This window comes from Podarcis cretensis (assembly GCF_951804945.1).
Source record: "Podarcis cretensis genome assembly, chromosome: 12".
Taxonomy (NCBI): domain Eukaryota; kingdom Metazoa; phylum Chordata; class Lepidosauria; order Squamata; family Lacertidae; genus Podarcis; species Podarcis cretensis.
This window is the reverse complement of record NC_137181.1, coordinates 43,855,196-43,869,544: the sequence shown is the minus strand read 5'-3', so window position 1 is coordinate 43,869,544 and position 14,349 is coordinate 43,855,196. Positions and strand designations below refer to the sequence as shown.

The window sequence follows — 14,349 nt, the reverse complement described above, 5'->3', positions numbered from 1 at the left end:
TATGTACTAGGCCCAAGTCAAATCTTTTGCCTCTTCCTCAGGTGCAATGTGCTTAATCCATTCAGCAGATAACTAAGACTGTCCTCTAAACCAGTGGTAGGTAAGCTTCAACCCTCCATATGCTGCTGCAACTGCCTCCCATCATCTCTGGACATTGGGCTATGATGGCTTGGGCAGATGTGAGCTGGAGTCAAGCAACTACCGAGCCAAGCAGATAAGTAACTATACAACCTTTAGAAGACACCTGAAAACAGCCCTGTATAGGGTTTTTATTTTGTTTTCTTTTTTGAGACGCGGGTGGCGCTGTGGGTTAAACCACAGAGCCTAGAGCTTGCCGATCAGAAGATCAGCGGTTCAAATCCCCGCGACGGGGTGAGCTCCCGTTGCTCGGTCCCTGCTCCTGCCAACCTAGCAGTTTGAAAGCACAAGGTGCAAGTAGGTAAATAGGTACCACTCCGGCGGGAAGGTAAACGGCATTTCCGTGTGCTGCTCTGGTTCGCCAGAAGCGGCTTAGTCATGCTGGCCACATGACCCGGAAGCTGTACGCCGGCTCCCTTGGCCAGTAAAGCAAGATGAGTGCCACTACCCCAGAGTTGTCCACAACTGGACCTAACGGTCAGGGGTCCCTTTACCTTTTTATAGGGTTTTTTAATCTTTTAATATTGTTGGAAGCCGCTCAGAGTGGCTGGGGCAACCTAGTCAGATGGGTGAGGTATAGATAATACAGTGGTGCCTCGCAAGACGAAATTAATCCGTTCCGCGATTCTTTTCGTCTAGCGGTTTTTTCGTCTTGCGAAGCAAGCCCATTGACAGCTTAGCGGAATAGCGCTATTAGCGGTTTAGCGGCTTTTAGCAATCAGCTGTTAAGCGGCTTATCAGCGGATCAGCTGATAAGCGGCTTAATGGCTTAGGAAAAGGGGGGGGGGAGGGAAAAAACCCTGCAGGAACTTGCAATACATTTTCGTCTTGCGAAGCAAGCCCATGGGGAAATTCGTTTTGCGAAGCGCCTCCAAAACGGAAAACCCTTTCGTCTAGCGGGTTTTTCATCTTGCGAGGCGTTCGTCTCGTGGGGCACCACTGTATAATTATTAGTAGTGGTAGTAGAATGGAATAGGAGGTCCCTATTTTCATTGGAGAAATGTTGAAGGGTATGAAACAACACATAGAAGGCCGCAAGTTTCCCATACCTGAGTTAAAAGTATATTTATCCCCTCCTTTTAAAGAAAAAAGGAAGGAAGGAAGGAAGGAAGGAAGGAAGGAAGGAAGGAAGGAGTGTTGGTTAGTGGCATCGCACTGGTTCACAGCCAGCACAGCCAGTTTCTGCTATAAAAACACATCTGCTGTAAACTGGCTTCCCCTGAGCACAGTCCTGGAGAAAAGTTAGTTGCGCAAATGCACTTCTACAAATTATCTGAAGTGCTGGAGGTGGTATGTGCCTCTCAAAGCCAGCTGCTGGGAATCACAAGATGGGGAAGCACTATTGCACTCAGGTCTGGCTTGGGGATTCACCATAGGGATCTAGCCACATGATGGCGGACTAGCTGAGTCTTTTATCATACCATCTTCATTACTCGCAGGATCCTCAGTCTCACCACAGTCCTCTGCTTCTTTTCACCAGCAGCACCAAGGAAGTGGAGTTCAAATGAAAGCCCAATAGCTGCATTATCCCTTCCTCTTTTGTATCTCTACACAGCTATTAAAATTGTTTGCTGCCTCTTTCTGAAGATAAATCTGCTTTGTTACCTCAGCCCACTTCACTTGTTACATGATTTATTCATCCACTGATATTCAACATTTGGGAACAGAAGGCCATAAATCTAAGCAACCCTACGTAGGAGTAAGCACTACAGGACGTACTGGGACTTACTTCTGAGTAAACACGTTGTATAGAATTGTGCTGTAAAGTCAGAGCAATTTATATTCTGGGTTTTTGTGTGTGTGTGTGTCTTTAATCAATGAACACTAATAACATATTTGTAGTATTGATCAACAGTTTTTCATACTACTGCGGAACGTCAGGAAAGTAAATGTGGGATCATTAATGACAATGTACATGACTAGCGAGTAAATTGCCCGGAAGGAAGAAAAACACAATTGGTGAGTAATCATGCTCCTAACCACCTATAAACACACACACACACACACACACACACACACACACACACACACTGCTCTGCAATCCAAGGGCTCATCAACTGCATACAGGTTTAACTTCAGGAATACATGGTGCTACAGAACCATTCAATCTGGAACAAAGCTCAGTTGGTACAGCATGAGACTCCTAACCTCAGGGTTGTGGGTTTGAGCCCCACATTGGGCAAAAGATTCCCGCATTGCAGGGGGTTGGACTAGATGACCCTTGTGGTCCCTTCCCATTCTATAATTCCAATGGGCTCAAAATATACCATATACAGAAGCTGATTCCGTTCAATGGTTCCAGTATTGTGCTTGCTTGTTTGGGAAGCAATCCGTTTCTACAATAGCTGCATATGCCCACTATCGTCCACATGGACATTACGCTCTAAAAGTATAGGCCGCAATGAAACATTGCAGGTGGAGTGCTCTTGCTCATGGCTGTCTGGCTAGAAACCTGCTCATTTATAGGATGCCATTCCCCGCTCTCCCCCCCCCCCCCCGTTTCCCATTCTCCTCCCAACACATGTGTGCCTCCAACAGTCAGCAATCGATTGTCCCCGGGCAACTTAGTCCTCACTAGGCTGATTCGAGAGGGTTCCCCTCAATATTCCCCCCTCCCTAAATATTGATGTGTACTTCTGCAAACCTAGGAGTTCCTGAATGCCTGCTGATACCCCCTACTTGTGAGTGGATCTTCAGTTGTGCACAAAACACATGGGTTGTGAAATTGAACCAAATGTTCTCAAGGGAGGACTGAAATTCTCAAACAGTTCAGGAAAACAGTTCAGAAAGAAAGAAAGAAAGAAATTCAAAGATATATCAGAAAATTTATTCTGAGCAATTCAGCTCAGCTCTAATTTATTTAAATTTATGCAGGTTGCGTGTAAGTGGAAGACAAACTTTAACATTCCAATAAGGGAGCTACACCAGCTACTCTTGGAGGCAGCACCCTGTGAAACCACCTTGGGGATAATTTTATTCCTAAAAGGCAGCTTAGAAATTTATTAAATACACAAGAATAAATAAATAAGATTCTCACAGAGACCAAACTCAGCTCTCCATGCCTTTCTCTTTCTCAGCCTTGTTCAAACTGCACTCTCTCTGTTTTGTCTCTTCCTATGCAGACACCTTGCTCACCCCACCCCAGCTAGAGGGAGAATCTGTCTGAATCATCTCTTCTGACCATCTAGCCTTCTTAGCTCCCACAGAGACACATCATTGGAACATCACAAGCTATCAACACTCTTTTATCAGCTCTTAAGATGCTAGCCGGGTATTGCCTGGGGCAATCCACACCGATCGTCTTACTCACAGGAATCTGATAGCAAACCCAAGGTAGCAGTTGAAAGGATAATAGCACAGGTGAAAGTGGATTGATAGCATGCTAATAGAGACTTTAGGTCTGGCCTGAACTGTAGAGTTGCTCTGTTCAACAAATCCTCTGAATGCCTGGAACAGAGGCAGTACACATTTTCAGCATGAGATGGAGAAATCCTCACTTTGTGAATCATACTGACCCATTTGTCGTATATTGCCTTCAAATGAAAGTGACCACCATTACCTATGTTACATACAGAGCGTTCAATGTTTTATGAAACGTTTTTATTTGAATGGTGTCTCTTTTTTTGTAAGCTGCCATGAGAAATTTCAAAAATAAGATGGTGAACAAATGAAACTATTATTATTATTATTATTACTTGCAAGATAAAAATAAACCATATGTATATTTAGTTAGAAGTTTCAGCTGTGCTTTAATGGGCTTACTCTTGAGTAAGCTTGCTTAAGACTGAAGTCTGAATCCTTCAGAACTATCTTATTTGATTGTTCATATGTCAGTGTTTCTGAAAAATCCATTCACCCATCAGTTCTGCACAGAACACACCTTACATGGGGTTTGGGGTAGGTATACATCTGATCTAGCACGTGGGTCAAATTAACTCTGGACTCTTCCAGCTATATTATGATCCACACAAACAAATCATTGAGGAGGGGGAATTACCCCCAGTCTAGCCTCTGTTGGCTTGAGATTTTTTGTTTGTTTACTCAGTGGGACTAATTATGTATGTGTTGACAACTGTACTGCAATTCATGTGAACCACAGAAAATAAATAGACAGTTTCTCTTGGCCCATAGAGGCCTAAGTCAACCTCAATCCCCACTTTTACTCCAACATGAATTTAGAAAACATGAAAGAAAGGTTAGTATAAAGTCAGAGGAAGTCAATTTAACTTTAACATTCCTAAGATGCACCAAAGGTCACACTTGTGTAGTTCAATTCAATTTTCTATGGATTCTTTTTAAGATGTATATGGGAGAGGCTTCATTGAGTTCCCAGCGTGAGGCAAAGAAAATGCAGACAATATGAATTGGCGCCATAATCTTGTTTGTTCTTGGAAAACTATTTTCTAAATGTGTAAGTAAACAACAAAGACCCTTAGAGGACCACATGGAATACAATCTATGATCTAATATAAATGTTTTGCTGAGCCCTAGCATAAAAAGAAAATTGTGCCTTGGGATTTCTTTACATAGCTGTAACACTTTCTTTTTTCTCTCCACTGGTGGTACTGGCATTTCAATATCCACCAGGCAAGTCTATAGGCTTATTAGAACCAAAACACTAATGATAAAGTTTTACAATAAAGAGATAAAAAGGGAAAGGAGATTATAAAACAAAGGACAAAACGGAGGTGAAAGATTATAATGCATGTGGTATAATACTGGAGGTGGAGAAGCAGTACCACAGGCATGTTTTAATATAATAGGACAAAGCTTTTCCAACAGATGCAGAATGACTTCAGATTTACTTTCAAACAACATTCCTGCTAGTTAATCTTTCAACCCTGTTCAACTGCTAACAGGATTTTAAAGCTCCAAAACAATAATCTTGAATATACGCTTATCTTTTTCTCCCAGGAAAAGCAACCAAGAATTAACAATGCACTCTAAAGTGGATTCAATTGGGCATGTTAAAGGTGCATCTTTTAATTTTTGAGTGTATTTGCTATCAACAGGCGAGAGCGTGCTGCACGTGTACAAGGAAAGAACAATATTCAATTACGTCTTTGCCTTAAGCAGATCAGTAGGAATCTACTGACAATTTCAGCATATAAAACTAATTCCAGCTGGAAAGCACAGTAAAAAGGTAAAGGTAAAGGTACCCCTGCCCGTACGGGCCAGTCTTGACAGACTCTGGGGTTGTGCGCCCATCTCACTCAAGAGGCCGGGGGCCAGCGCTGTCCGGAGACACTTCCGGGTCACGTGGCCAGCGTGACATTGCTGCTCTGGCGAGCCAGAGCCGCACACGGAAACGCCGTTTGCCTTCCCGCTGGTAAGCGGTCCCTATTTATCTACTTGCACCCGGGGGTGCTTTCGAACTGCTAGGTTGGCAGGCGCTGGGACCGAGCAGCGGGAGCGCACCCCGCCGCGGGGATTCGAACCGCCAACCTTTCAATCGGCAAGCCCTAGGCGCTGAGGCTTTTACCCACAGCGCCACCCGCGTCCCTTGGAAAGCACAGTAGAGTCCTTTTATAAAATTGTGTTCTATAGATTCCAATAGATTCTGCATTGAATGCACCAGGTTGTTAATTAAAAGATAAAATATATCTTAAAAAGTCCCCCCAATATTTTGTATTAAAACGTATACCCTGACTCCGCAGAGGCAGAGCGATGCAGAATGGCTTTATACAGTGCTTTGGCTTTCTATGGCAGACAGTAATCACAGTGACTTTGTTCCAGGTTAACACCAGAGCTTGAAATGAATGGAATGTAACTAACCTGCAACGAACATTTTCCATTGATTCAGTGTTACATAGCCATGACTGACTTCAGCTGAGTTGAGGCAATTAGCTTTTTTCCAGCATGGTGATCCAGTTTTCAGGGGAGACAGCAGTGGAAACTAGTCCAAACTAGTCTTTTCACAGTCCAAATTAGTACGGGTGTTTGTGATGGCATGGAGGAATTTGTGTGATGGCACGCAAACAGCTTGCAGCCACAACCAGCCATTCAAAGTACCTCATGTTTTGTGGCCCACAAACACCACTTGAAATTTATTCATCGTGATGGCCAGATGAAGAGCATACACAAAAAGGCCTCAACCATGAATAACCTTAAACAGACAGATTTTTTTTCTTCGACATAAAGGATGATTAAAAAGCAGTATAATGGAATATTACCTGATGTGGCTGTGAACTTGACCATCTGCTATACGAGGGAGCACCTGAAGTCTTGTTGGCTGTGGACTTCTTGAAGAAAAAGGAAAAACGTAATTTTTATTACTACAACAACAATACTTTCTTATACCCTGCCCATCTAACTAGGTTGCCCCAGCAACTCTGGATGGCTTCCAACAGATTATAAAAAGACATAATGGAAAATCAGACATTAAAAACTTCCCAATACAGCATGTCTATGAAAAGTCATATAATTGTTTAACTCTTGGATATTTGATGGCAGGGCATTCCACAGGGTGGAAACCTCTCCTGAGAAGCCCCTCTGCCACTTCACTTCTCGCAGTGAGGGAACCACCAGAAGGCCCTCGGAGCTGGATCTCAGTGTCCATGCTGATGCTTGATATAATTAAGCTTTCATAGATTTCCATAGATCTCCGTGCCCTTACCACAGCAAAAAGACTGATACAGTGGTACCTCGGGTTACAAATGCTTCAGGTTACAGACTCTGCTAACCCAGAAATAGAACCTTGGGTTAAGAACTTTGCTTCAAGATGAGAACAGAAATCGTGCTCCGGCAGCGCAGCGGCATCGGGAGGCCCCATTAGCTAAAGTGGTGCTTCAGGTTAAGAACAGTTTCAGGTTAAGAACGGACCTCCAGAACGGATTAAGTACTTAACCCGAGGTACCACTGTATTCCCTTGCTTGAAGTGCATTCTGAAGATAGGTCTGTCGGTGTGGGGGGAAACTGGTAGGACAGGAATAGACCACTTCACTGAATCTACATGCTCTGTACCTTTCTATAGATGATCAAAACACAAGTGACAGTTTTAATACACCAAGAGTAAGATTAAGCCATGGATATCTGGAAGATGACACTATGGCCTGCTTTCAATGTACACCGAGAGGTGCCTGGTATGCTGGAAGAGGGAACGAAAGACTCAATAAGTGGGAGCAATGTTATTAAAGGAATAGAAAATTCTACCAACATGAAATAGGGATGGCTGAATCGGTCAGTTTCAGTCCTCCGTTTCTGCTTTTCCCCAGTCTTAAATTTGGTTCTCCACATTTTCACACGAGTTAGTTTGCAATTTTTTGATTAATTTTAAAACTCCTCATGAAAATTCACCAGTATTTATACAAATACCGTATAGACATTTCTGTAAAGTTATTCACCTAATTTAATGCCAATGTTTGCATGCACACTTTACCCTAATATGTGCATTTGTAGACACATCACTTAGCTAACGAACTGCACTGCAAAATCTGGAGAATTTCAAAGGACTGTGTGTTTTGGTTCACATACTGTTTTGGTTCACATACTGTTACGAAACATGTGAGTAAGGTAGGTTTGCCTTTAAATGTGAACTGAATTGAGTTTCTCCCCCATCCATTACCAGGAAGCAGGTATAGAACTTGTTTACAAGGTTACCTTATTTCCAGATGAACTGGCTACTCCACAGCCATTCAGGAATAAAACCAAAGTGTAGCCCAGATACAGAGATGCTTCTTAAATCTCATTACATATTGACTGAAGGAGTAGGGTGAGAAAAACCCTTGCTCTGAGGCCCCTTTTAATGGGGCCATATTTGCACCATCCATTTAAAGCACTATGATATGATACCACTTCAAACAGTCACGGCTTCCCGATGCTAAAAGTTGTTAGGGAACTCCTGTTCCCTCAACAGAGCTACAATTTCCAGAGTGGTTTAACAATCAATCCTTCTTCCCAGGGAACTCTGGGAATTGTCGTTCTGTGAGGGGAATAGAGCTCTCCAGTTGACACTGCAAAAAGCAGCAATGTAGTTCAGAAAGAAGACACATTAATCCACTTGTAATAACCTGTTTTCTTGTTGCTATTTTTCCTGAAATTTAAAAAGGCACTCATACGCTTCATTCCATTTTATACCAAGGCTCCATTATATACTGTCTTTTATAAGCACTAAAGGCCTTGAAGCCACTATTAGTGTAAAATACTGCTGTATTACGGAATTATTAATATGGCAACTGCCTCCCTTTAATCCAAATTACTTTAATTAAAAAGATAAAAATTTAAAAAGCTCCAGACAACTCCTTACTAATGAAACCATCGGAATACAAAAGAATGTTTAAACAGTGAGCTGGATGGTTGGGAAAAAAGTAGATTCCTTCAGAGATTGTTTTAAGAAAATACTGCGGTGTGTAGAAAAAAATGTAACTTCCAGAAAAGCAGGAACAAAGGATAGAGAATTCAAGTAACCTACTCCCAACAGAACACATTTTTAAAAAAATCTTCTAGTAACACTTCATATTTTGACTTCTTTTTTTTCCTATTTAGAGTACATTGGTAGCATCAAAGCAAAATCTTGTTGAATGTTTTGAGGAAATGTAGATTCCAGGTAAATGCAAACAATAATAAGTTCATATTTTTTTCTGACTATGATTTGGTTACCTAACTTATGGTGCAATCTGATACAATGTCTACTGAGAAGTAAGTCCCATTGACTTCAGCAGGGCTCACTTCCTGGTAAGGAGATAACACCCAAAATTTCTCAACAGTTAGTGAATTTATTTTAATCTGTTCTATACTAAGAACTGTGATCAATGAGTTTCCTTTTCTCTTAATCTGTGGTTTTGTTTAAGGGTTGTGTGGCGTTCTTCCTTTTGGTTCCCAAATAATATTTGAAACACACAAACAATCAAGAACAATATCATAATAGAATGGATTTAATTACAAGAGACTCCAAGGAAGGAGTAGAACACTGAAAAATTAAACCTCAAGAAACTCACGCTAACAACAAGCAAAATAGGATGTGGTTGAGTTGCTTCTCCTATGCATTGAAAGGGTATGCTGGTTAGCCGCACCCCTTGCCACCTGAAGGTGACTTGTGGAAGTCAGTTGGTGGTTCACCACACCTCAACCAGTGTGATGTATCATCAGCGGAGTCCTCAGAGAATTCCTGCTCCCAGCAAATGGCTTCTTCCAGAGTCCCTGGTTAACGGAAAAGCTTCCCTCCCGCATAGTTCAACGTAAAAAGGTGTTTATTGTCTCCAGACTCAAGACAAAGCTAATCGCTGCTATCTATTATAGACCAAGGGAACATGGGTGGTGCTGTGGTCTAAACCACAGAGCCTCTTGGCTTTGCTGATCAGAAGGTCGGCGGTTCGAATCCACACAACAAGGTGAGCTCCCTTTGCTCTGTCCCAGCTTCTGCCAACCTAGCAGTTCGAATGCATACCAGTGCAAGTAGATAAACAGGAACTGCTGTGGCGGTAAGGTAAACGGCGTTTCCGTGCGCTCTGGTTTCCCTCACGGTGTCCAGCGGTTTACTCATGCTGACCACATGACCCAGAAAGCTGTCTGTAGACAAACGCCGGCTCCCTCAGCCTGAAAGCGGAGATGAGCGCCGCAACAACATAGTCACCTTTGACTGGACTTAACCGTCCAGGGGTCCATTACCATTACCTTTTACTATAGACCTTTATTCCATTCTTCAAAGTACAGATACATATGTACAGAGAGAACTACTAACACTATCAGTGCGCTAGCTAACTCTGCTGTGTAAACAACAACAACTCACAGTCTCTTCCCCTAACTCTCACAGATTCAGAGTCAGATCCTGACAACAAACAGTATGACATCAGGACATGCAACAAGACCTAATGAAAGCAATGCCCTAGAAACTATTATACCCATCTCTACATTCCTGAAACAATGGGAGAGTGAATGACTCAACAAGTCATACACTCAACCTCTCTGGGGTTGCTATGGTAACCCAGTGTACCCAGCCCCCTTATTTCAGAACGCAGTGGATGTGCTCCTCAAGACATGAGGCCAAGCACTGTGTCATTTAAACCACTGTTCACATTGCACCATCATGGCATGCTCAGCAGCCGCAGCTGCCAAAACTACTACTGTGATTTGACCAATGTATGAAGAAGCTTAGCATGCATACATTGGTACACATCTATTTCAGACTTATCTGTTGTATATAAAGTATTGAGGAGGGGTTAAAAGGAAAAGGTACTATTGTGGGCAGTAATATCAAAGATAACTTTCGTTTTACAGGAATCAGTGCAACAAGAAAAGGCCAGAACAGATACGGATATGCCAGTCATTTTTTTAAAAATCCATCCATTATACTTATTCCATCAAAATTCATCAGTTCAGAGTCTCTATGGAACTGCGGGGATGAGCTTTGATGGTCTGAGTATAATGAATGGATTTATGGGAGTATAGCATCTCATTGGCAATGAATATCTACAGATATGTTATATATCTGTTGAATTTTTTTACCAGCAAATAACCATTGAGATGTTCAAATCATTTATTACTGATGGGATAAGGGGGGGGGGGGGGGGAGGAAAAAGGAGAAAAAAATCCTTAGATAGGTTGAATTCCTGTCAAGATTTATTGATTAGCATTTTCAGACTTCTGTTCTTTCCTTTCCTTTTTAAGGTATTACATTTTATTTGAAAGCAAGATTATTTAGTACACCATTTTTATTCAAAGCAAAATAGAAAATGAGACAGGAAGTTATAGTGGATGGTCATATTTGTGGGTCTTTCATTTCATAAAATAAAGCAAAGCTATTGCTATCAGCAGGGAAACCCCAGGTGGTAGAGCATCTGTTTATCCGATCACAATGCCTCAGGTTCAGTCCCTGGCTAGAAGTCTGGAGAGTCCCCCTTAGTCAACAAAGACGATACTGAATTAGACATTTAAGATGGAGGAGATATTAGTCCTATCTCATTTGCACTTCCCAAACCAATAAGCAAACTGAAACTGAGGTATCCTTTGACATTCATGCTTCTTCAAATTTTCTGATGCAATTTTCCTACCCAAAAATGTTCACAAAAACACATATATTAGTGAATATAAAGTCCCAAAACGACATTATACTAGGGGTAGTTAACGGTACTTCCAAAAACTAGGTAAAATTGTGTGAAAGAATTGGTGGAAATGTGCTTTAAAATGCATACACGTTTCCATGAAGATTTTTTTTTGGGGGTGTATATGCGGTGTGGATATGGGGTGAACTGCACATTGGGTTGGGGGCGGGAATTGACGAATTCATCCATTTCTACTAGATTGGCAAATGATTTGATATGAGGGCTGATTTGGTATAAGGCAACTTCCTGTATTTCAATGAAATTAATTCTAGATCACGTCTGAGTGGCTAAAGGTCAATGATGAAATGTATTTTAGGGTTGAGTAGATAATCTTCTACACTGCCACACTGTCACAACTGGCTACATGAGCCTCCGCAATGATCACATTACAACAATTCTAATGGGCTCTCGTTAAACAGGTAAACAAAGAAGCATCCATGGGGTAAGTTCACAGTTAAGAAATAATATGCATGTTTCCTCAGAAGTAATTCAGCAGGACTTACTTCAGAGTAGACATGGATAGGATTGCAAGTGACTAACTCCCATGAGTTTCAATGCCACCTATTCTTGCTGATTGTTCCTCAGAGCCGCATGGCCAGTACACTTGCTTATATGGCCACAACTTTTCCCATCTGCCTTGCAAGCTACAAATATAAATAGAACCTCATATAAAATAAGATAGCAAAACAGTGATAGCCCTACTCCGGAGCATAAGACCAGAATCAACGGATTCAAGTTACAAGAAAGGAGATTCCAACTAAACATCAAGAAGAACTTTCTGACAGTATGAGCTGTTCGACGGTGGAGTAGACTCCCTCAGGAGGTTGTGGACTCTCCTTCAGTGCATATTTTAAAGCAGAGCTTGGGTAGCCATCTGACACGGATGCTTTAGTTGAGATTTCTGCATTGCGGGGGTTTTGACTAGATGACCCTCCAAATCTACAATTTTACGATTCTAGGATTCCAAATCTACAATTTTATGATTCTAGGATTCCAACTGATTTTTTTTTCAGGACAGTTACACTATCCAGTTTCATTGGGCAGCCTAAAAATTATACATAATGCAATTCACTTGTGGCATTCAATTAATCTGAACAACAACCTGCAAAATGATTTTAACATCAGGTCAATGGCCCATCTAGTCCAACATCCTGTTCTCACAGTTGCTGACCAGGTGCCCATGAGAAACTGGCAAACAGGATTTGAACACAACAGCACCCTTGTCCCTGTGGTTTCCAGCAACTGGTAATTTTTAATTTACAGACCAGACCACCCACCTCCACCCCCACCCTGATGCAAAAAGGCAAGGTGCACTTAGTAGCTGCAACTTAATATTCAACAGACTTCTCACATTCTGCTCTTTTCTTGCAATTTTAACACTATATAAACAACCCAAGGAACCTGTGGAATAGCAGGGTATAAACTGAGACATTAAATACATTGGAAATGGAAGCTTTGTTTCACTGCCAAATATTTTTTGGGCACAATATGCTGACCTTTCCTCTCATTCAGACGCCATTCAAAGGAATGGAAGCTCCTTGGTGGACTAAGTCCTGGATTCCTTTGCTGAAATGTTCACTCCTTCTATAGCTCATTCTTATTCTCTCCAAAGCCCGTCAAAGAATCTAAATCATGACATGGGGAAAGGTTAGACAGGCATTCAAATTTGTCTGTCACTGCAGGAGAAGTGATGCAATGTAGGGACTGCAGCAGCAATAACAGTGAAAATCTATCATTCTTACTTCTTCAAGCACCCCTCCCTGCAATACGACAGAAATGCATCTCAGCAGTAAATTCTTCTAAGAGCCCCTTAAATCTATCATGCTAATTGCAAATGTGGAGTAGCCATTTGTCTTGTCCTAGAAGTATCGTAAGACGCAGATTTGTGCTTTGAAAAGTTTCAAGGAAGAATCCCTAGGCAGCTCATAGCATAAAACTCTATAGACAGTAGCGACACTGCACTGGACTAATCTTTCCGAAAGAACACTGCAGAGCAGTTTAGGGATTTAAAAAAAAAGAATTAAAGTGAGGAAGACTGGTAGCCACCGAGAGCATGTTCCTGCCCTGTGTATATGCAGACAAAAATGTGTTTGTTTCATATGACCATTGCGTTTTAGATTCAGGGACAAAATTCCTATCAAACAGTATTTTTGTGACGAGTAATCTGTTGCTGTTTTTCCAACAATAACAGCAAAATGCACCAGTCTGCACAAAGTGTGAAGTGCAAAAAATATTCACAATGCACAGTAACCATTTCAGATTACGGTAGTTCCAAAAATATGATGAAAGGCTGCCCTCTTCAGCCAAAAGTTGGGAAAAAGGTGCCAAGAGGGTCTAAATGTCCTTTAGAGCAAACATTTGGGGAAAACTTTACTAAATAGTCTATATTCCACTGTACTGTACAACAGTTAATTCCGCTGAAGTGGGAAATACAAGCATTCAGAAATGTGTGTGTAGTAATCTATATTTATACACAAGAAGTAGGGAAGCTGGTATACAGCAGAAATGGCTTAGGATGCTGGCTAATAAGGATGTAAGACAGCATCAATTTCCATTCTGCCCTGTATTTTATTTTGCATGCGGTTTTTCTATATATCCTCTTTAATAACCACCATGGATTACCTTTTGGTTTTTGTGTGAGGGCAAACTTAGATACTTGGGAGACTCAGGTAGAATTTGAACAAATAAGAAAGGTTTGTTTTACAGCACGAAGTTGATAAAACAAAGACTGTGTCAGGAGATATAAAATTCTTTCAGGAAACAGTTATTTATACTGAATATAGTAGATGTTACAGGCTTCTAAACAAGCTTAGTTGCTTACGCTTCAGTTAGATGTTACAGGTTTCTAGACTAGATGGTAAACACTTAGCTCATTTGGACTTATTTTGCTTCAGTTCTTTAATTTACTTGTTGTATAGGTTTTATACAGCTTGATGCTTTTGTTCTTAAACAAGCTCAATGCACAGCTTAATACTTTGGTTCCTAACCAAGGTGCTTATTTTCCATCAGTTACCTAACCTTTCAATAATCACACTCCTGAGGTACTTCTAGCAGTGTAACAGACCAGGGGCTCCCCACACCCCTCTTAACTGGTTTGAAATTCTTCTTTTTCTGAAAGATCTCTCAGCTCCTGACTGAAATGAGACCTAAGTAGACTGTAACCTCACAGCTT

General features: G+C 41.4%; 1 protein-coding gene and 1 long non-coding RNA gene across 7 annotated transcripts in view; one reads left to right on the top strand and one right to left on the bottom strand.

Moving 5' to 3' along the window:
* Window positions 1-14,349, bottom strand: part of RBMS3 (RNA binding motif single stranded interacting protein 3) — a gene marked incomplete at its 3' end in the record, with an annotated part of 775,525 nt that overhangs the window by 656,568 nt on the left and 104,608 nt on the right. For 3 of the 6 annotated variants that reach the window (XM_079947347.1, XM_079947349.1, XM_079947350.1), the window contains exon 2: window positions 6,312-6,380. In XM_079947347.1, coding sequence (XP_079803473.1) covers window positions 6,312-6,380 — 69 coding nt within the window. Of the gene's footprint in view, window positions 1-6,311; window positions 6,381-12,673; window positions 12,798-14,349 lie in introns of those variants that run through there. The other 3 variants (XM_079947351.1, XM_079947352.1, XM_079947348.1) reach the window with 3 other exon arrangements.
* Window positions 1-14,349, top strand: part of LOC307199594 — a 660,078-nt gene that overhangs the window by 636,605 nt on the left and 9,124 nt on the right. The window lies entirely within an intron of this gene.